Source organism: Mobula hypostoma, chromosome 7, assembly GCF_963921235.1.
Source record: "Mobula hypostoma chromosome 7, sMobHyp1.1, whole genome shotgun sequence".
Taxonomy (NCBI): Eukaryota; Metazoa; Chordata; class Chondrichthyes; order Myliobatiformes; family Myliobatidae; genus Mobula; species Mobula hypostoma.
In genome coordinates, this window is record NC_086103.1 from 120,061,832 (window position 1) to 120,085,674 (window position 23,843).

A 23,843-nucleotide genomic window follows, 5' to 3' on the forward strand; every position below is an offset into this window, starting at 1 on the left:
TCTCATTCATGCATACAGCCATCTAAGTTATTTGCACTACCCCATTTTATGACCATTTGAACATACTTGATAGCCATTCCTTTAGTTGCCAAGACTATAAGCCTTATGATTTCTCTCCTAACTTGCTCTGATTTTCTACATTTACATATCCTGCTTTTCACCATCTTTAGGTCATCTTCTGTCGTATTCCCATATATGATTTGATGACAATCTTTTAAAAAAAAACTCCAGTGAGTGAAGAGAATCATGAGTCATTCTTATTCATTAAATTAGGCCAGCATTGTGCATTTTGCATGGTGCTTTGGGAAGTTTCATGAGATTTAAATAGAAGTTGTTGTTTTAGATTAGCAATCTGTGGAATGTATCTCCATAAAGTCAATCTACTTTGAGTAAGGCGGCTGGTTCGGTATGATCCCAGGACTGGCAGATGGGGAATAGCGAGCACAGCAGCTGTTATTCCGGTTGTGTCTAGAGTAAAGAAGCTGATCAGATTTGTTGCAGAGAAAGGAACTTAATGGGATATTCTTTAAAAAATCCTGTCATATACTTCCAGAAAAGACTCAAAGCTGTTTTATGATGATGGAGAAGAAATGCCTTTGAACTGAAATGGTTATGATTGCTGTAGGATTTGTAAGTTGTATAGGGAGTAAAATCATAGTGGGGTAAATCAATTTTTAAATGGGATATTGTGGTAACTATATTATTTTTGTTCAACTGGACAGCTCTTGCAATGATGTGAGTGAGATTTTGGCAGAGACTGTGGCTGCAATATTATTAGGAAGTTAGAGGTTGACAAAAAGGTATTTTAAGAGTGAAGGCGATTGTGGATCAATTTTATTCAGTAAGAGTAGGCCAGCATTGTGTATTTTGCACTGTAATTTACTTCCTAATTTCCCAGAGCCTTTCTATCACTTACAGTGACATGCAAAAGTTTGGGCACCCCTGGTCAAAATTTCTGTTACTGTGAATAGGGAAACATTCTTTTCAACATTTTAAGCAAGATTAGTGTATTATTTTTGTTTTGTACAATTTTTAGAGTGAGAAAAAAGGAAAGGAGCACTATGCAAAAGTTTGGGCACCCCAAGAGATTTGAGCTCTCAGATAACTTTTACCAAGGTCTCAGACCTTAATTAGCCTGTTAAGGCTTTGGCTTGTTCACAGTCATCATTAGGAAAGGCCAGGTGATGCAAATTTCTAAATACCCTGACTCCTCAAACCTTGCCCCAACAATCAGCAACCATGGGCTCCTCTAAGCAGCTGTCTAGCACTCTGAAAATTAAAATAAATGATGCCCACAGAGCAGCAGAAGACTATAAGATAGCAAATTGTTTTCAGGTAGCCGTTTCCTCAGTTCGTAATGTAATTAAGAAATGGCAGTAAGCAGGAACGGTGGAGGTCAAGTTGAGGTCTGGAAGACCAAGACAACTTCCCAAAAGAACTGCTTGTAGGATTGCTAGAAAGGCAAATCAACACCCTCCCGTCTGACTGCAAAAGACCTTCAGGAAGATTTAGCAGACTCTGAAGTGGTGGTGTACTGTTCTACTGTGCAGCGACACCTGCACAAATATGACCTTCATGGAAGAGTCATCAGAAGAAAACCTTTCCTGCGTCCTCACCACAAAATTCAGCATCAGAACTTTGCAAAGGAACATCTAAACAAGCCTGATGCATTTTGGAAACAAGTCCTGTGGACTGATGAAATTAAAATAGAACTTTTTGGCCGCAATGAGCCAAGGTATGTTTGGAGAAAAAAGGGTGCAGAATTTCATGAAAAGAACACCTCGCCAACTGTTAAGCATGGGGGTGGATCAATCATGCTTTGGGCTTGTGTTGCAGCCAGTGGCAAGGGGAACATTTCAATGGTAGAGGGAAGAATGAATCCAATTAAATACCAGCAAATTCTGGAAGCAAACATCACACGGTCTGTAAAAAAGCTGAAGATGAAAAGAGGATGGCTTCTACAACAGGATAATGATCCTAAACACACCTCAAAATCCACAATAGACTACCTCAAGAAGCGCAAGCTGAAGGTTTTGCCATGGCCCTCACAGTCCCCTGACCTAAACATCATCGAGAATCTGTGGATAGACCTCAAAAGAGCAGTGCATGCAAGACGGCCCAAGAATCTTACAGAACTAGAAGCTTTTTGCAAGGAAGAATGGGCGAAAATTCCCCAAACAAGAATTGAAAGACTCTTAGCTGGCTATAGAAAGCGTTTACAAGCTGTGATACTTGCCAAGGGGGGTGTTACTAAGTAGGGTGCCCATGCAGGCTGCCCAAACATTTGCTTTGGGCCCTTTTCCTTTTTTGTTATTTTGAAACAGTAAAAGATGGAAATAAAAAAGCAATCTTGTTTAAAAATATCGCTGTGATGATTGTATGTTCTAGTATCAATTATTTGGCGACAATGAAATATAAAGTATTAAAGAAATGTGTCATCTTTAACTTTATGCCTTTTGGAAATCAGGTCATCTTTTACTTGCTTAGCTGTTTGCAGTAACAGAAATTTTGACCGGGGTGCCCAAACTTTTGCCACTGTATAAGATATAAAATGCTGCCCACTAGCCTGAATGAGTGAAGCTGTGCATTCAGGAAACTCAACGCTCAGGAAAGGGCAGTCGCTTGATGCCGCCCTATTTGCCAGTTTACTGTATGTATTAATTCCCCTCAATGTATAAGGTGGCTGCGGTTTTTACATTTGCAAAGATTGTAGACATTGCAAGTAGGGTAGGTGGAAACACTGTTTTGCAAAGTGATATCAATAGTTAAAACAAATGGGCAAGTAGATTCTAATGTAGACAAACAAGAAATCATGCAATTTGATCACAAGGAATGCAGTACTTCATAAATGAAAAGAGACAGTGGAGGTCCAAATATTCTTAGTGATTCATGTGCATGGATTGTTAAAATATCATAAACAGTCCAGAAAATAATTAAGGAAGGTTAATGGAATACTAATTCTCTTGTAGCTGGATACCACATCCTACAGCAAATGCAGATTTACCAGAAAAATACCTGATAGGAAGGGTTAATTTTTCAGGAGGAAATTATGTTCCCTGGAGTTCAGATGGTTAAGGGGTGATTTGATTTAAGTTATTGAGATTATAAGGAGAAATGATAATCTTTAACAGCTGTGTAATGTAGGGCTAAGGCCACAGACTAAAAACGCAAAGCATGTGTTCAGGGACGAATTTTGAAAATTCTTCCATACTTAAGGGAATTGCAGAAATTTAGAGTTCTTCTTGACAAACAGTAATCGATGCTGAACCTGAGACTTAAGGTAATGAGAATATTTGATGAATGAAACATGAAAAAACTGGGTGGATACAGTTATGCCTCAAGTTGGTCAAGATCACATTGAATGGCATGACACATTAAGGGGCTAATCAAAGTAGATCCTATTCCAATAATTGTTAGAATCATGGGGCAAAGATTGCATTGGGATGGCAAATTTCTTTTTCCAACAATTGAAAACATTTAGAGGGAGAGCAATAGACAGGAGTAACTCTCTTCCCTTTGTTTCACTGAAAGCTGATGGATATGCAGTCACTGAGGAGGCATTCAATAATCAGTACCTCTAAGACCAACAAACTTATCCAGATCCTCTCCAGCTTAGGAATAGCTGCCTCATCTGAATCCTGTACATTACAATGAGCATTTGGGAGACTTGTAGTATGGGTTTGCCGGCTGCAGTGGGGCTACAGGCATCTTCTTGCACATTAGCTCTATTTGTCACATGTTCATTGAAACATCCAGTGAAATGCATCGTTTGTGCAAATGCCCAACACAGCCCAAACGTGTTGGGGCAGCTTGCAGGTGTTGCCATGCTTCCAGCACCAATATAGCATGCCTGTGCCACTAACCCAAACCCTTGCGTCTTATGGAATGTAGGAGGGAGCCGGAGGAAACTTGTGTGTTCATGCGGAGAGCATGCAATGGTGGGAATTGAACCCCAAACATTCAATTTTATTTTATGTAGAGATGCAGCACAGAACAGGCCTTTCTGGCCTAATGGGCCGCACTGCCCAGTAGCCCTCTTATTTAACCCTAGCCTGGTCATGGGACAATTTACAATGACTAATTAGCCTACTAACCAGTACGTCTTTGGAATGTGGGAGGAAACGCACCCACTCATTGGAAGGGCGCACAAACCTCTTACAGACAGCATCGGAATTAAACTCCAAACTCCAACACCCCGAGGGGTAATAGTGTAGCACTAACCACTGTTCTACTGCGGCGCCCCATTATGATGCCGCCCTTTCTGCTGCTTGGGAGCTCAGTTTGTGGCACACTTCTGAGGTGTCAACTGTTTGGTTTACAAACCGTATCCATCTTTTGATGCATAGGCGTTAAATGCATTTTTAAAGCAGAATGATCGTCAGTATTTTTATTTGTACTGGGTGGAATGACTTTTTTGCCCTCAATTTTGCAGGGAATTATTAACTGTCAGAATTTATTGACATTCTCCAAAGAAAAGTGACACTAACTTCTACATTTCTGTGCATGAAAACATAGAAACTTTGATGTTACTGATAGCAGTTCACCACTGCCACCTGACTGCACTGCAATACTGGACTGCTGTTGGAGCTCAGGGTGGGAGGGGAAAGTTCTGAAGAACCTCCACCAGTTGAGTAGCAGAATTCCCATCACGATGGTGTATTTGGTTGGAGATGATGAATGGACAGTTTTCACATTCATTTGAAAGGAGGGAATTGTTGGAAAGGCCTGCAATAAATTTTTGCTAATTTAGGTTTTTGCATGTAATTTAGAGTGTTTTAAGGTGTTCTTCAGTAATCGAGGTTTTTAATACGGTATGGCTGTTTTATATGCTGAGGTCCCAGAATATTCCACTTCTTTTGTTTCTTTGGGGGGAAAAAAGGAAAAGGCATGTTAAGATGGATAATGGTATTATATATTTATAAGTATGGGAATTCCAGATGAACTTTTAAGTTGCCTTGCCTTCCAATGTATTTTGCCCTGTGCTTTTATTTTCCTGATCACTATCTTATTTGTTCAGCTAGGATTATGCATTAGTAGAGCTTCTGCTTCAGTCCTGAATCTGAACTGCAGTCTTGTCCTGCTGCCCATGTGTCACACTTTACTGGCATTTCTGAGAGGGTCACAGAAGGTGAGTAGATTTGTTTGTTTTAAAGTTTTAGACTAATGAAGAATATGAGTCATGCTTACTGACAAAGATCCATCGTTTTTATTTTTGCTGATTTGCCCAACATTTTTCTAAGCATCTGCTGCCTTATACAAATCTTACAAAATCCTGGTTGGAGGACAGTGAATAGCTCTAATATCTGTAGTGTCTGGGCTCTGTAACCTTGTGCTTGGGAAGCTAGACATACTCAGAAACTGTACCACAGCATAATCATTTACCTAAGGGCCTCACTGGACAGGGACATACTCAGAAACTGTACCACAGCATAATCATTTACCTAAGGGCCTCACTGGACACTGTAGATAATTACTACACCCTTAAGTGTAGTCAATCACAAGTCGTAGCCTTAAAGCTGTAGTCATCCTTTGATAGTCAATACTAAATGCACAGGTAACCTTAGCAAGAATAGATTGGTTTTGGAGAAATGCAACACAGAAGTACTTGCTTCCCTAAGATTAAATTATAAAAATTATAAAAATTGATTATAAGACCTGGGTTTGTATACTTGGAATTTAAAAAGTTAAGGGTGATTTGATTAAAGCTTTCAAAGTATGAAGGAAATTGATAGGGAAGATGGAGAGAAACCAGTTCCTCTGGTTGGGAAGTCCATGACTCAGAATCAGAACTATCACTGGCATATGTCATACAATTTGTTGTTTTGTGGCAGCAGAACATTGTAATATATAATATATTTAAAAACTATAAATTACAGTAAGATATACAATTAAATAACTAGTGTAAAAAGAGAACAAAAAAATAGAGTGACGTCATGTACATGGCTTTATTGTTCATTCAGAGGTCTGATGGCAGAGGGGAAGAAGCTGTTCCTAAAACATTGAGTGTGTGGCTTCAGGCTCCTGTACCTCCTGCTTAATGGTAGCAACAGGAGGAGGGAATTCCCTGGGTGATGCAGGCCCTTAAGGATGTATACTGCCTTTCTGAGGCTTTGTCTTTTGAATGTGTCCTCGATGTTGGGGAGGCTAGTGCCTGTGATGTACCTGGCTGAGTTTCCAACTTGCTACTGTTTTTTCTGATCGTATCTAGTGTCCCTCATTCCAGACAGTGATATAACCAATTCAAGTGCTCTCCATTGCACATCTGTAGAAATTTGTGAGTGTCTTTGGTGACATACCAAGTCCCCTCAAACTCCTAATGAAATATAGCCACTGTCATGCCTTCTCTGTAATTGCATCAATATGCTGGGCCAAGGATAGATCTTCAGAGATGTTGACACCCATGAACTTGAAACTGCTTACTCTTTCCACTGCTGATCTCTTGATGAGGACTGTTGTGTGTTCCCTCAACTTCTCTTTCCTGAAGTCCACAATCAATTCCTTGGTCTTACTGACATTGAGTGCCAAGTTTTTGTTGCACCACTCAACCAGCTGATCAGTCTCACTCCTGTCTGCCTCCTTGTCATCATCTGAAATTCTGACAACGATAGTTGTGTCATCAGCAAATTTACAGATGGTGTTTCAACTATGCCTCGCCACACAGTCATAGGTGTAGAGAGAGTAGAGCTGTGTCCTAAGCATGTATCGTAAACATTGATTTCTTGAACTTCCGGTTATGCCCCCCCTTCGCCATTGCACATTCCCATTTCTGTCTCTCACCTTATCTCCTTACCTGCCTATCACCTCCCTCTGCTGCTCCTCCCCCTTTTCTTTCTTCCATGGCCTTCTGTCCTCTCCTATCAGATTTCCCCTTCTCCAGCCCTTTATCTTTTTCACCTGTCAACTTCCCAGCTCTTTACTTCACCCCTTCTGGTTCTTCCTGCTCTCCCCCCCCCCCCCCCCACTTTCTTACTCTGACTCCTCATCTTTTCCCCCATCCTGATGAAAGGTCTTGGCCCGAAACATCGACTGTACTCTTTTCTACAGATACTGCCCGGCCTGCTGAGTTGCTTCAGTAGTTTGTGTGTGTTGAAGTGCGCCAGTGCTGATTATCAGTGAGGAAGAGATGTTATTTCCTAACACCACTGACTGAGGTCTCCTGATGAGGGAGTCAAGGATCCAGAGAGGGGTACGGAGGGACAGGGTTTGGAGCTTGTTGATAATACCAAGGGTATAATGGTGTTGAATGCTGAGCTCTTATCAACAAACAGCAATCTGATGTAGGTGCTGCTGTGGTTCAGGTGATCCAAGGTTGAGCAGAGAACCAGTGAGATTATATACAATACAATTGTGGTGATAGGCAAATTGCAGCAGGTTCTTGCTTCGGCAGGAGTTGATTCTGGCCATGAGCAACCTATCAAAGCACTTCAATCCAGCAGCTGCGAATGCAACTTGGCAATTGTGTTTGAGGCAGCTCACCCTCGTCTTGTACACTGGTATGATTGCCGTCCTTTTCAAGCAGGTGGGAACTTCCGAATGTAGCAGTGAGATTGAAGATGTCTTTGAACACTGCTGCCAATTGGTTGGCATAGGTTTGCAGTGCCCAGGTGCACCATCAGAGCCTGAGGCATTGCGAGGGTTCACCCTCATAAAAGATGTCTGATTTCGGCCTCCCTGACAGAGATCACAGGGTCAGCAGATGCAGCAGGGATCCACACTGGTGTGGCTTCATTCTCCCTTTCAAAGTGTGCATAATAAGGTGTTGAGCTCATCTGGGAGTGAAGCATCACAGCCTTTCATGTTGTTAAGTTTCACCTTGAAGGAAGTAATGGCCTGCAAACCCTGCCAAAGTTGATGTACATCCGATTCTGTCTCTAACCTCAATCAGAATTACTTATTGACTCTTAAAATAGCCTTCCGTGGGTTGTACCTGGACTTTTGGATACTTCTGGTTCACCGGTCTTGAATGCCACTGATTTAGCGCTCAGCAGACTATGAATCACCTGGTTCATCCCTGGCTTTTGATTTGGGTATGTCTGGTATGTTCTCAAAGGAAAACATTCATCCACACAGGTTTTGATGAATGAGTGTCAACTGCGGCATATTCATTCAGACTTGAAGATGAATCCCTGAATAATGTCCAGTCCGCCGACTGTAAGTTCTCCTCCGCCTCTCGTGACCATACTTTAATGACCCTCACAACTGATGCTGTGATCTTTCATCTCTGCCTGTAAACTGGGAGTAGAAGTACTGCAGCTGATTGGACTTCTCAAGTTGAGGGCTTGGGATGACACGGTAAACCTTCTTGATGGTGGTATAACAGTGGTAAAGTGTGTTGGCTCCTCTGGTTCTGCAGGTGATATGTTGGTGGTAGTTGTTCAGAGACTTCTTCAAGCTCACCTAGTTGGAATCCACTGCAATGATAGGGAAGACATCAGGGTGTGCTGTTTTGCGACTGCTGATGACCGTGCTCAGCTTCATCAGTGCCTGCCTGCTGTTGGTCAGAGGTGGAATTTACACAGCTACCAGGATGACGGCAGAAAACTCCCTCAGCAGGTAAAATGGATGACACTTGACAGCTAGATGTTCCAGGTCGAGTGAGCAGGACAGATAAATTAATCAGAATGGGGTTGAGAGGGATAATAAATCAGCCATGATGGAATGGCAGAGCAGACTCGATGAGCTGAGTGGCCTAATTCTACTCCTGTGTCTTATGGTTTTATCATGTCTTTGCAGCATGATGAGTTAATCACAAAGCATAATTCATCTCCTCACCTTTAAAGGACTCATCTGACCTGTCTTCGAAATGAATGGTGAAGCCCTTGGGCTGCAGCGCTGCATCTGAAATGGCTAGGGGGTGAGCCACTTTTCTGTGAAGCAAAGTACACAGCAGTCACTGATGTCCCTCTGGTACTGCAATCTTGCTCTGAGGTCATCAATTTTATTTTCTAGAGACTGTTCATTCGCCAGCAGGATAGTCGGGAGTGGGGTTCTAAGGCCTCTGTGTTTCAATCATACCTGCAAACCTGCCCACATTCCCGCTTCTTTTACTTGAGGGGAGCTGCACTTATGACTGGAGTCTACTATCCGGGTTCTACTGATTTTTAAGGATCGATAAATTTTTTGAAGATGTCTTTTTGAAGTACCCATGACTGTGACTGTGGATTTCAGCTGTAGTAATCCTAAATGGGAATATTTGATGCTTCCCCTTGGGACTACATGCAAGGAGTCACCACCTATCAGTGCCATCTTGTAATTTTGACTTGAGGGTATGGTTTAAGGGTTAAGTGATTCTTTTATGAGTGAGATTACGAAACCACTCCAAACAAATGGGTAGACATTTAGAATTTTCCTCAAGTGTTAATTGTAAAATTGGGAAAATGGGATTAATCTATTTTTGTTAACTCTAGAAATTGAAATGTGAGGAAAAAAGAACACCCAGACATATAAACTTGAAATAGCTATCGTCTAGCTGAACAAGTTTCAGGGGCTAATGAATATGTTCTTCTATGCCCCCATGTTCTTAATCATCTGATCGGGGGAAGAAAGTTATAATATTTTTAATACATTTATTAATGATCAGAATACTAAGTCTGCAACAACTATAATGAAGCAACCGATGCTACCAGTAATAGTGAGCGTTGAATGAATGTATTTACATTAACTTTAATTCTTTTGACCAATTTTTGTCTGATAAATAAAAATGGAGATGACATTTTAAGTTGCAAACCATTGTTAAATCTGAGACAGAAATAGGAAACATTTCTATTTGATGGCAACAACCCGCATTACTAGCTTATTGGAACAACATTTTGTGTTGAGCCTGAGGATAAATTCTTAATAAAAGATAGGTGCCAATTCTGTGTTCTAAAGGCAGCTGTTTCTCCGATCTAGCTACTGGTATAGCCCATAGTCAAATTGATAGCAAGAAAATAACTTGCCAAACACTACTCCCATCTGCTCACTGCTTCTTTTGTTGTTCAGCAATCTTTGTCATGATTTGGATTGTCCTAAAACAGATGTTCGATGGGGACAGGCTTAAGATAGATTCCAGAAGAATTATTAGAGGTTTAGCTAGAACAGAAGTTGGTGCTGCTTTGGTTTTTCTCTTAGAGTCGCAGAGTCACGCAGCCTGGAAGCAGGCTGTGTGTCCCAGCTGGCCCATGCTGACCAAAATGTCTTGGTTAGCTGCAACACATCGTCAAATTTACAGCTTGGGCTGGCTGCATTTTAAGTTAACTTACCTATGTGCTGGGTGTGAGGGAGGATGGTGATATATGTGGGTGCCAGCCACATACATAAGTAAATAGCTTTAATACAGTCACAGCATTAATGTATCGTTACTGGGCTTTCTGCTTTGTGTGTGTGTATGACTCATTTACAAATGCACAGTTCAGAATTACATTGTAAGATGACACAATACTTGGAGGTGTTGTGAATTTTGAGGAGGATAGTAATAGATTTCAAGACACAATAGATAGGCTGGTGGGTTATGTGGTAAGTGTCTGCTGTTAGTAGAAAGAACAAGAAGAGGCAATATAAATTAGAGAGGACAATTCTAGAAGGATACAAGAACAGAGAGACCGAGGGGATACGCCTCCATAGAACAAATGTTCAGAGTTCTAGGGAAACTGCATGACAGTGTGATTAACTGGATTAATGGCATGTAGAACCAGTGCAGACTTCTTTTGAGTCCAGTAGCTTTCTTACAATAACATTTGATAGAATCTGGTGATGGGCTGTGATTTAGCTGAATAACAGAGAGGAAATAGACAGTGTGATGAGCTAAGGCATTAGGTCTTAGGTTGCAAGGCAACCTAAGATTCAGTGATGTATTGTCTGATGTTACACTGCAAGGAAAGAAAGATTTGACTGCAGTTGACCCTTGAAGCAGCAGTCAGAATGTGATTGCCCAACTGATGAATTTAACGCCTAAAGTAGTTTAATGACCTATCAAATTGGGGAAAGTGAGCCTAGCATCACCTGCACCCTGATGGTATTATTGCTATCCATTCAGTCAGTCCTCTGAATTCCAGTGCGCACTGGGCACCCTACTGTGGGTCGCTACGCTAATTTAGCCCAATGCTATTTCAGCTTGGCGCATTGGAGTTTGGAGCTCAATTCCAGCACCGTCTGTAAGGAGTTTGTACGTTCTCCCCATGGCTGCGTGGGTTTCCTCCAGGTACGTCAGTTTCCTCCCAATGCCCAAAGTAGGTTAGTAGGTTAATTTATCATTGTAATTGTCCTATGATTAGGCTAGTTGTAAATAGGTGAGTTGTTGTTGGCCAGCACGGATCTTTGGGCCAGAAGTGCCTTTTCCATGCTGTATCTCTAAATAAATATAACATTATTTCTCATTGCACCTTACAAGTACACTTGTGTGCATCTCCTTACATTGCCATCCACTTATCAGATATTTAGTCTTATGTCATGTCAGGTCAACTTCATGGTTCAAAGGTCCACTTTGGTTATCATTGATATTCTTCAATATTCCTCATCCTTCCATGCAATCTGCAGAAAAGGTGGCCCTTGTCTAACCACAGATGGAATACACGGATATTGCAGATACAGGGATGGGGGACTTGCTGCTACTTAGTGACAGAATTCTATCTCACCCAGTGATAATTGCACATAGCTTTTAATCATTTGGACTTCGAAGAGGCAGCAACGTGCTTGTGAAATAGTCTGTGGGGAAAACCCCAAGGTGGTTCATTTAGTAGATAGAATAGAAAAGAAAAATATTTTAAAATTGTAGATCATTGTCTGTGATTCCTTACATCATTCAGCAGTCCACCATCTCGGATGGTTTCAAAAACTCTATATAGAGAGAGGGGCTGACTTCCTGGATTTCTCCCCTGATACCATCTCTTGTATGTAGCTGCAGATGGGCAAACCTGTTACAGCTTCAGAATCTTTTGGTTGTACATTGGTGTTCTGGCCTGGTTTATGGAATATTGCTTCATTAGCAGCACCCTTGATTTGTGGGGAATTGTCTAGTGTCAATGTATTGAAACTGAACAGCAGCAACCCCTGAAATACTACAAAAACTTCCTCCACAAATTTCCTAAAGAGGAAAACAAGATAATTTCTAAAGCATTTCAGAGTTTGCTGAGGCTGCATTACCAATTATTGTATTTACTTGTGTATTTATCAGCTCCAACAGAGTCCTACAATGGCCCCTCTGTGATTTCACTGATATATTTTAGGAAGCATTGGAGGCTGAATTAACTTTTAAAATTCCTGTTAAGGTTGTTCCCAATGAACAATTAATAGATTTGAACTAACAAGCCAGCCCTCCTGGGGAGTATTCAGATATTTGGGTTAAATTCAGAAATTGGTAGTTTTATCTGAGCAACACACACAAAATGCTGGAAGAGCTCAGCAGGCCAGGCAGCTTCTATGGAAAAAAAGTACAGTCGATGTCGCGCACACAAAATGCTGGAGGAACTCAGCAGGCTAGGCAGCATCTATAGAAAAAGTACTTTTTTCCACAGATGCTGCCTGGCCTGCTGAGTTTCTCCAGCATTCTGTGTATTGCTGGGATTTCCAGCATCTGCAGTTTTTCCCTTGTTTGTGATTGGTAGTTTTATGCTCTTTTACTTCCTGTTTTCTCCTAAACATATTTTCCGTTGGTTTAAAACTCTTCTCACTAAGTAAAGCTCAAAGAGTAAGATAGATTGATATCTTAAGCATCACTTACTGCATTTAAATTAGAATATCTTAATGCTATTATGCAATGGGGTAGATATAGTCTATAGATGTGCTAGTTTCTTCCTGCCATCATTTAGAACTGTGGTAAAGTCTTTCTGAACTAAATTTATCACTTCCTTATTTTCAAATATTTTTAATGATTCATAATTTTCTTCACAGATTATGAGTAGAAAAGCAAGAAGATTGCTGGATAAGAGTAAAACTTTTCATATTACATGTGGTTTTACGATATGTCTGTTTTCAGGTAAGAAAGCCCTGCATTGTCAAAGTAAAATGCAATCATTGTGCATTATGTATCAAAATCAAAATCAGGTTTAATTTCACTGGCATAAGTCATGGAATTTGTTAACGTTAATTCAGCCTGTTATTGTTCCTGAAGAAATAGTTGCAGTTGGGGTTGTTATCTAGAATGAGAATTGTTGGAATTCAGTGGAAATCTGAAAATAAAAACAGCCGATGCTAGAAAACTAAAACATAACAGGCTGGAAAAATTCAGCAGGGAAGAGGAAATGGAGTCAACGAAGCACCTTGACCTGAAATGTTAACTCTGGTTTTTCTTCCCAGAGATGTGATCTGACCTGCTGTGTATTTCCAGCATTTTCAGTTTTTATTTTGTGTGAGTTCACATTAGTTTGTTTATGTCATTCTACTTAGCTCTCCTGTTGTGATGGACATAAACCTTTTTGTTTTCCCGGTTGTGCCTTCAAAGTCAAATAATATTTCTTTGCCCAATTTATTGTTCCTCTGTAGAAATGTGGAAAGATATCGGAAACACCATGACTTTCTAAAAATATCAACATTTTATAAAAGATTTAATAAACCTGTGTACCACTGGAGGAGAATGTGGGGAATTTAGACGATGGACTTAAAGCAATTTGATACACTAAATACGAGGGGTGATTGATAGTTCGAGGCCTAAGGTAGAAGGCGTCAATTTTAGAAAACCTAGCACATTTATTTTTCAACATAGTCCCCTCCTACATTTACACACTTAGTCCAGCGGTCGTGGAGCATACGGATCTTGGACCTCCAGAAAGTGTCCACAGATAGGTGATAAGTTCGTGGCCTAAGGTAGAAGGAGATGAGTTATACAGCTCTCGATACGTGCACATGCAGTTCAACTCTTTGAGTGATTATGCAGAAAGTTTGAAGTTAATAACTCATCTCCTTCTACCTTAGGCCATGAACTTATCAATCACCCATCTGTGGATGCTTTCTGGAGGTCCAAGATCCGTATGCTCCACAACCACTGGACTAAGTGTGTAAATGTAGGAGGGGACTATGTTGAAAATTAAATGTGCTAGGTTTTCTAACATTGATTCCTTCTATGTTAGGCCATGAACTTATCAGTTGCCCCTCGTAAGTGTCAGGTATATTGTAAACCCAAATCAGAATTCACAAAAATACTGTGAAATTTGAATATCCTTACTTTAAGTAGCTTACCTCCTGTAAGAGATGTTACTGCTGCTGCTGCATCAACTTGTTTTTCCTCAATAACTATCGTTTTTTTGTTAATACACATGGAAAGTATTAAAGGGATACCTCCAAGACAGCCTCAAGTTTGAGGAGATTTATGGCACAAGGACCCCGAGCAATGGAATGTCCTGATGGGGCTGGTGGACTGTGGGGTCAAAGCTGCGCATTAGGGACAAGGATGAATGCTGTCTAGGGCAGGGATTGATGACTGGGATGGGGCATGGAGTGCAAGGGATGATGGTCAGACCATGGATGACCATGAACCTAGAATGCAACTTTGGTGCGTTTTGCAGACGTATTTCATATTTTAAAAGAATCACAGAAGAAGCTACATCATGCAGGGTTCATTACTTTCAACCTGACGTGTTTCTCATTTCATAGTAAGTGAATTCTGCAGAACAGAGCTTAAAACTTCTGGTTCATTTTCTCTCCTTAGAAGGGCTCTATCCAAATTGCTGTATAAGCATCAAAAAATTATGCTGAGCCAGACAGAATTCGAGAAAAGTAGTGTTTACTTCTGTTAAAGTTTGTCAAAGTCAGTCAGTGTGTTTGTTTTGGGGGGAAAATCACATTAGCATTTACTATTCAGTTCAAAACAATTAAGCTATGTGTTTGGAAATTTTTACCTTGATATATATTGCTATTTTTTGTTAATACACATCACTGAGTGCACAACAGTTTATTGCTCCAGTTCAGAGAAGTTATTAGTTTTATTTTAGGTCCAGTAGAGAAACTGGTTGTGATTTAACGGATAAGCATCAGGTTGTAGATGTGGCAAAGACACAGGCTGCAGCTCGTGGGATGAATCTGAGGTGGAGGCTCGAGACCAAAGGATTGAATCAGGACCAGAAATACAATTACATTTAATATCACTGGCATATGTCATGAAATTTGCCGTTTAGTAGCAGCAGTACCTAGTACCTAGTTAGAAAAACTATAAATTGCAATAAGGTGTGTGTGTGTGTGTGTGTGTGTGTGTGTGTGTGTGTGTGTGTGTCAAAATAAGTAGCGGCAAAAGAGGGGGGAAAATGCCAAGGAAGTGTTCATGGGTTCATTGTCCATTCAAAGATCTGATGGCGGAGGGGAAGAAATGTCGAGTGTGTGTCTTCAGGCTCAGGTACCTCCTCTTTGGTAGGTAGCACTGAGAAGAAGGCATGTTCCAAGTGATGCATCTCCTTAATGATAATGCTGCCTTTTTGAGGTGTCACCTTTAGGCTGAGACAAAGGCCAGAAACCCCCAAACAGAAGCAGAATGGTGATTCTGGCTCAATACCACTGAGCTCAGATACTGTGGAATTTGCAGTCTTTGCAGTATCACAATTTAGTTTTGGATTTGGTAATTAAGTAACTGAAACAAGCTTCTTATGCAGATGATATTATCATGTGTGGGAACTAAAATGTACAAACAACATCTGTACACAGGTGCAATATGACCAGGGGAGAGCACAAATACTTAATAGCAGAGAATTTTACTTTTATGCATGATTCACAAATTAAAAATGGGCACATGTCTAATTGTTAGTTGTGTATAACTTTTAGATTATTAAGCAACTATTGACTTGTAGGTGGAATGTGCTTTTAAAATTAGATGGTTGGATGTATTCTGTGAAATCTGTTGGTTCAATCATGAACTCTTTTGGTCCAGCATTCTCTGTGCATTTCCTTACTTAGTTGACTTTTCCTAAAAATTGGATTAGTTTTGTTCTGTATGTGTTCGTCTATTAATACCAGGTGGCGATGAAAAGTAAAAGAGGACTAAAATTCAGACACTGTGGACATTTAATTTTATTTAATACTGTTAGGATAGATGAACTTCACTTTTTAAAAAATTTTTTCTCACTATTAAGCATGCCCAGTTTTTGTTTGTATGGGACTTAATTTGAATTCATTGCTTTTCATTGTTCCGATGTTTCCAGCTTTTGCTGTACTTCAAAAACGTGTCCATGGTTTGACCACAAAGATCATTTATTGACTTGAATAGAATGAATTTCAGAGAGAAAATACAAATACACAGTATACAATGTCCTGACATATCTATATCGTGCATTTAAATGCCATCTACTGGGGATAATTTTCTTTGTACACATTTCTGACATGAAATCCAGCAAACACTGCTGCCTAACTAAGGAAGAATTTTTAGACTGGCTCATTGTCAAATGTAACAATATGGGCAAATTTACTTCTTTCTGTCTGTTCCTAGTACCTTAATTCAAAGAAAACCAAACAAACAATATAAGTATCCTAAGACAATACTGCAGTTTGGATCATACCACAGAGCTGAATGTAGCCTTTTGCATTTCAAAATTTCGTTAGCTTGAATCTGTACCTTGCCTGTGCTTGCTCTTGTAAAAACAAAAGTGATAGGCAAGAAGATATTGAATTTGTATGAAAGTGCTGTGGGGTCTGTGACAGTTTTTTTTTTAATGAGGCCATTAGCTGAGGTTTTAAGCGGAGCATTTGGTGGACAGAGGTGTTGAAAGGTGGAGGTTGTTTTCTTGCTTTGTCTTGATGTATCAAGCAGTGTAGCAAGTGGTGTGATGTGTGAAGAGTTACTTAGACTCATCTAAAGCATTATAATTGCTCCTAACATTTAGTCGAAGTCCCTGGTTTATGTTTAGTCTCCATGCTTACAATTGTCCAAGTGTAATTTTCCAGGATAATTGGAGACTGACTTTAGTGAGGATGGCACATCCTTTCCAGGCTCAGACATCTCACCTCTCCCGGAAGTTCCGGGAGTCTCCCGCATATGAGTAGTGGCTCCCTGATGCCCGCAAATTATATATAATATCACGGGAATCAATTTTTTTGAGAGCGAGCGAGAGAAAGCAAGAGAGAGCGCGTGAGAGAGCGCGAGAGCGCGTGAGAGAGAGCGAGAGCGCGTGAGAGAGAGCGAGAGCGCGTGAGAGAGAGAGCACGAGAAAGAAAGCAAGCGCGAGAGAGAAAGCAAGCGAGAGAGAGAGCGCGAGAAAACGAGAGAAAGCAAGTGAGAGCGCGAGAGCACGAGAGTGCCATGGCAGAGTGTTCCAAAAAAATATAAAACGTACATCACCCCAGACTACTCTGAAGTGTACCCCTGCCTAATAGGGGTCAAAAATAATGACAGTGTTGCTCACTGCACTGTTTGCAACAGGGACTTTTCTATTGCCCATGGTGGATTAAGACTGTAAAGACATGTTGAGGTGAGTTTAACAAGTGTCATTTGTTCATTAACATAGCTAACGTTATTTTTGAACTAGCTGGCTAGCTGTTAAGGAGCTACTCTATTGCAGACATTCCACCTCTCCTGGAAGTCTCCTGCAAATTGATGGTGCTACCTCCCTGAAATGAGTTTTTGCAGGGTGGGATGTCTGCAGGCTTGTCTGTACAACAGAAAGCCATGGAAAGTTACCAACGACCATCACTCAACACACAGAAAATGCTGGAGGAACTCAGCAGGCCAGGCAACATCTATGGAAAAAAGTACAGCGGATGTTTCGGGCCAAAACACGGTGAGACACGACATAGATTGGGAGGCCACTTCGCCGAGCCAGAACAAGCGAGATCTCCAAGTGGCCACCCATTTTAATTCCACTTCCCATTCCCATTCCAATATGACCATCCATGGCCTCCTCCACTGTTGGGATGAGGCCTCACTTAGGTTGGAGGAACAACACCTTGTATTCCCTTTGGGTAGCATCCAACCTGATGGCATGAACATTGATTTCTCAAATTTCCAGTAATGCCTCCCCTGCCCTTCACCATTTCCCATTCCCGTGTCCCTCTCTCATGTTATTTCCTTCCCGCTCTTCGCTTCCCTCTGGTGCTCCTCCCCCTCTTTTTTTTCTTTCCTCCGTGGCCTTCTGTCTCTTTCACTAATCAACTTCCTAGCTCTTTGCTTCAACCCTCCCCCCTCCAAGTTTCACCTATTGCCTGGTGTTTCTTTCTCCCCTCCCCCCACCTTTCAAATCTACTCCTCAGCTTTTTCTCTCCAGTCCTGCCAAAGGGTCTCGGCCCAAAACATCAACTGTACTTTTTTCCATAGATGTTGCCTGGCCTGCTGAATTCCTCCAGCATTTTGTGTGTGTGTGTGTTGCTCAGACTTCCAGCATCTGCAGATTTTCTCTTGCTTGTGATTTGAAAGACCATCACTCCCTGTGGAACAGAAAATTGCCTCCCAGATGATACAATTTGGAGAAGAAGGTTAAAGAAAAAAATAGAGAATGCATAATTTTAAAGAAAATCTTTACTTGATTACTGGATATTTAGTTTCTGATATAGCCCAGGGAGAGTGAAGAGTAGGTCACAGTCCATAGTAATTGGTATCTTTCAGAATTCCAAATGCTGACCTTTACATGTGGGATCATGTAGGATCTGGCATATAATGCTTTCCTTCAGACACTACTTTATGCTTTAACTTGCATAAGTATGAGCTGGAAATAGGATAGCATGGGACTAACTTTGTACCTCCTTAGCCAATGAGGTTTAACGATTGAAAAAGAAACTTTGTAACAATGGAGAATGACAAAGTCAAATTTAATCAGATATAGAAAAAAGAGCAAAGTTAAAAATGCGAAAATAATAACAATCAAAGGTTATTTTTTATTTAAACTAGATTTTTTTTAGGTTTTCCTTCTTATAAAATAAGTTTGAGTGGCATAAGATTTTGCTTTCTGAGCCAGAGGACTTTATTGACAGTGCATTAACAATTATCACATCATTAAACAGGAACTGAACTGTTAAGGACCAGTAGTGAGTTTAATAGGCAATTATACTTTAAAAACAGCAATATTTTAACATCACCAGGGTGGCTTAGAATAAGATGCCATTAGTTTGAAGCAGTGTATTAACATGAATGAAGGAAACTACAGAAGGCTTTGGAGATTCATAACTCAAGATTGTTTAATGTTATTTTGAGTATACAAGTGTAAAGGGGAATGAGATAATTGTTACTCTGGATCTGATCAAATATAAAAACAAACAAGAATTTGTAAAGTCAAATTTCTAGTGAATTTATCTATTACCAGCAGTATTTGTTAACATGCTGTTACTTTTCCAACAATGATAGTTAGGAATTTGCAATTATTATTAGATTATGAGGACACTCAGTCCTCGTTTATTGTCATTTAGAAATGCATGCATGCATTAAGAAATGATACAATGTTCCTCCAGTGGTATCACAAAGAAAACAGGACAAACCAAAGACTAACACTGACAAGACCACATAATTATAATATATAGTTACAACAGTACAAAGCAATACCACAATTTGATAAAGAACAGACCATGGGAACGGTTGAAAAAAAAGCCTCAAAGTTCCGATTGACTCCCGATAGTCCCCAATAGCAGGTGGCAGAAGGGAGAAGCTCTCTCTGCCATAAACCTCCAGGCACTGTAAACTGTCGATGCTTTGGAAACACCCGACCCCAGCGGACTCTGAGTCTGTCCGAAAACTTCGCGCCTCCGACCAGCCCTTCGACACCGAGCACCGGGCACCATCCCTGCCGAGTGCTTCGACCCCGTCCCGGCCGCCGAGCAACAAGCGAAGCTGAGGATTCGGGGCTTTCCCCTCCGGAGATTCAGGATCAATTATGTTGCTGTTTATGGAGGTTGACATCTATGATTCTTATATGGTCATACTGTCTTGCACTGGATAAAAAGGACATTTCCCAATAGCCATTCACACCCTTGAATCCACCATGCATGTATGAAAACTTCGCTCTCATTTCAATTTTGGAAGCTGTTTGGACTTCTCATCATTTTTTCCTTAAAATTTTCCTCTGTATTAAAGAAGCACAAGACACCAAACTGTTGAAGACAGCGGTGTATTTATTTTTAGTGGGAATAGTATGGGGAAGTAATGGGATAATGTACAATAGGATTTCCTGACTCTTATCCCAAGGAATTGCTCAGGTGCAAAGATAGTTGAAATGATATTATTTTTGGCAGTCACATCAGGAGAGAAATTTTGGTAACTATTAAACTGTGTAGCTGTGGAAATATGATAGAAGCAATATTCGTTGTCTGTTATCTCAATTTCTTGAGAGATGACCTGTTGGACAGAGAGGAAGCCAATAGATTCCCACTGATTAAAAAAGCATCGGCATAGGTTGAAAGTCAAGTGCGAATTATTTATTTATTTATTTATTTATTGCATTTGCTTCTTCAAGTCCAGATGTCTTTAATAAAGTTCAGGTAGATTCAGAAGACGTACATGTAAGGATCCCAGGCATAGCTGCAGGCTGATATGTGTTTAAATTTTCTGTTTCTTCCAACACTGCTATACCTTTGGGTAGGCTGGTTTTGAGGTTGACGATAGCGCCATTGGATCCTTATAGAATCAGCCCACTTGGGTAAAAGAATACTTCTCTGTGCTGGAGTAGAAGAGATGACAGAGAAATATTACAAGTTAATTGGAATGATGAAGATACATCCAGTCTACAAGTAGTTAAAATGTCCTTGCCTAGAAAGTTGGACCCATTTGCACTTGTTTTTTTTCCCCAGAATCTCTTGGAGAAAGGCTCAAGCAAATCTACTCACGCATGCATCTAATAGCTGAACGTGCACAGCACGTGTTGTCCACTGATGGTAGAAATTGGAGCTTGTGGTGAAACCTGTGGCCATTGCTTTTCATTCACAAAATATACAACAGAGAACAGCACAGCACAGTACAGCCTTTGGACTATGATGTTATGCTGACCAATATAAACTTAGTCCATGATCAATTTGAACCTTCCCTCCTACATAGCCCGTAGTCTGCAATTTTTCTTACATCTATGTGCCTTGCATCCATCTGTGGAATGAACAGAGTTACCATCCCAGGTTGAAGACACTTTCTGATCCTCTGTCAGAACTGATGTGCTTAGCATTTCCATCATTTTCTACCCGTATTTCAGATTTCCAGAATCTGAGATTTATTTTTCATTTTCATAAAGGAAAAGGGCAGCACGATAGTGTAGTGGTCAGTGTGACACTTTTACAGCACTAGCGACCTGGGTTTATTTCAGCCACTGTCAGTAAGGAGTTAGTACGTTTTCCCTGTGACAAGTGGGTTTCCTCTGGAGCTGCGGTTCCCACGCACATTCCGGAGTCACGGGTTAGTAGGTTAATTGGATACATGGGTATAATGGGTGGCATGGGTTAGTAGGTTAATTGGATACATGGGTATATTTGGGTGGCATGGGCTAGTTGGGCCAGAGGGGCCTCGTACTGTGCTGCATCTCTAAATAAAAATAATATAAACCTCGGAGCATTTGGTATAGTGTTTAGAAATGAGACCAGAATTAACGTGTCAGCACTATCCTGATATATTGCAAACAGCTTATCTCAGTGTCAGCCTCTTATGGTCAGCATTATGGTGAACTAATCAGTGTGGTGCCTTTGTGGATTTCAGAATTTTTCAACTCAGTTGTAAGCTACATACCATTGTGCCCTTAATTATCATCTTTGGTTCAAAATCGCATGTGCCAAAGCTTCATGAACATGCATTTTTTTCTGACATTTTCCTCATCTCCATGACAGTCTTTGACTACTGCATTGCCATGGGGAGTAATCTTTAATTAATAACTCTCTTCCCAGCAATCAATGCAGTAAAGTTGTGAGTTTGGTAATAAGCTCTTGATGAAAACCATACAGGCTCCTTTTTGGTGCACAAGATTTGTGTCCTAAGAAATTACAGTGCATTCCTTTTTTGCTTCTTTACCAAATATTGGTATTTTTGAGGGAGACCTAGATCTAAGTGGGCTTTGATTTTAGATGCAATATATTTTTGGTGCACCAAAAGAGTGTAAAGTCCACAGCCAGATAAGCAATAATGCTTTTGGGTGAAACAGATTTCCATAGGTTCACTATGTTACATTTTGTGCAGATAATCAGACTTCCCTGCCCACTGTAATTAGATTTCTAAAATGAATTAAGGCTGAAAAGTGTTGCTTCTGTATCAGGAATACTAAGAGACAGGACACAAATAATGGGAAAATAGGAGAACTAAATACGTAAAGATGCCAGTTGTGGAATATTGTGGGTTTTTTTGTAACAACCTCACTGAAGTAAATAATTCAATTGAATTAATTGACCTCGTCTGTTCCTTCAAAAAACTTAATATTTTACTTGCTCCAGTCGTGCTTAGTTCTGTAACTCTAAGCTGCTTTTAAAATTCTTGAACAGAAATATAAATAATATGAAAGACATCGAGGTCACAGGTATCCCATTACCATGTTCTGTTTTGGCAACAGTTTATGCTCTCCACGCCTTTTCCACATAACAATGAGCTTTGTTTTATAGTAGTAATGATTGAAGCCAAATCTAATATCAAGTATGTCCTGCACTTGCGCAAATTGTTCCCATTTTCTCTTTTTTAATAAAATGTTATGCATGACCACACACAGTTTAAAAATTGGCAGACCTATGTTTCTTAGTATGAACAGTGGAGGTTTGAATTCATCCTCACTATTTGCCATCTTGTGCAAAATTATTACAAGTAATTATGTAATTTGTTTTTGAGATTATATATAGTAATGTCCGAGTGAAATTAGTTAAGTGTTTATGATTTTGTATTAAACTCTTTCCTTGATATGTAAACAATTCTGATGTAATATAACCTTTTGTTCACTTCTAATTTCAGTAGTCCATGTTGCAGCTCATATGGTCAATGCCTTAAACTTCTCTCTGCATTATAGTGAAGAATTTCCAGCCCTCAATGTTGCTCGTTACCGGGATGAGGTCCGTATTCTGTGTGTTCATTATATTTTTCCATGCTGAAGGATCACTTTAGAACTAACTATTAATCTTCTTGCATTGATACAGTCAAAAATTAAATAATCACCATTGTAATTGCGGAAAGGTATTACTACCTCAGACTAATTCAAATTCTCTGTTACGTGAGATAATCTTGTCTGATCTGGTACAAATAACCATACCTGGAATATTTAAATAACATGCATCTCTTGTTGCAATACTCTATTTACAAATCCTGTTTGTTCCTTTAGCAGTGATTTAGCGTATACCCTGGGAAATATTCCATACTATTTTTCTGGGCAGGGGCTCATATTAGATTTTGGAATTTGGTATGTTGAAGGACAGTTTGGATGGTATTAATAAGATATAGATATTGAAATAGAGTAGGAGGAACCTGAAGAGAAACGTTAGAAATTTTTGGAGGTTTTTACTTTAGACCATAGTCATTTAAGCTTGCGTGAAGATGATATTGAGGTTTTCTGTTCCTCAGTGGAATGATTGGGCAGGGTTTTTGCTGCAGCCCAATGAATATTGTTCCCACAGATCGAGCTGGCAAGAGCAAACACAAAGACTTCCAATTTCGAATTTAAGGGCAGCTTTTCTTGGTTGAATTATCTTTTATTTTTTGTAGCTAGCCTTTTTGTTCTAAGCAGGAACTATGAAAAATATTCAGATCCTATTACTGCTGTTCGTTGGGTTAAATAAATAATTTTCAGGTTGCAAGTGTGATGGCACTTAGATCACTGATGCACTTCAAAATTTATACCAACTAATTTGATGAAGGGACCGAGCATTTGTTGCAGCCAGGTTTGCTGATGACACAAGGAACAAGTTGTGAGGAGAACACAGAGACTGCAAAGGGACATAGCTTAGGTGTATAGGCAAAACTTGGCATATGGGGAATGTGAGGTTATCTACTTTGGAAGGAAAACTGAAAAGCGGAGTTT

The 23,843-nt window shown here is 40.1% G+C and overlaps 1 protein-coding gene across 3 annotated transcripts in view; it reads left to right on the forward strand.

The window, feature by feature from the left end:
• The window catches only part of LOC134349003 (NADPH oxidase 4), a 149,394-nt gene that overhangs the window by 23,541 nt on the left and 102,010 nt on the right, over positions 1–23,843 (forward strand). For 2 of the 3 annotated variants that reach the window (XM_063052837.1, XM_063052838.1), the window contains exons 3-5: positions 5,018–5,128; positions 12,868–12,952; positions 22,784–22,881. In XM_063052837.1, coding sequence (XP_062908907.1) covers positions 5,018–5,128; positions 12,868–12,952; positions 22,784–22,881 — 294 coding nt within the window. The remainder of the gene's footprint in view (positions 1–5,017; positions 5,129–12,867; positions 12,953–22,783; positions 22,882–23,843) is intronic. The other variant, XM_063052839.1, reaches the window with a different exon arrangement.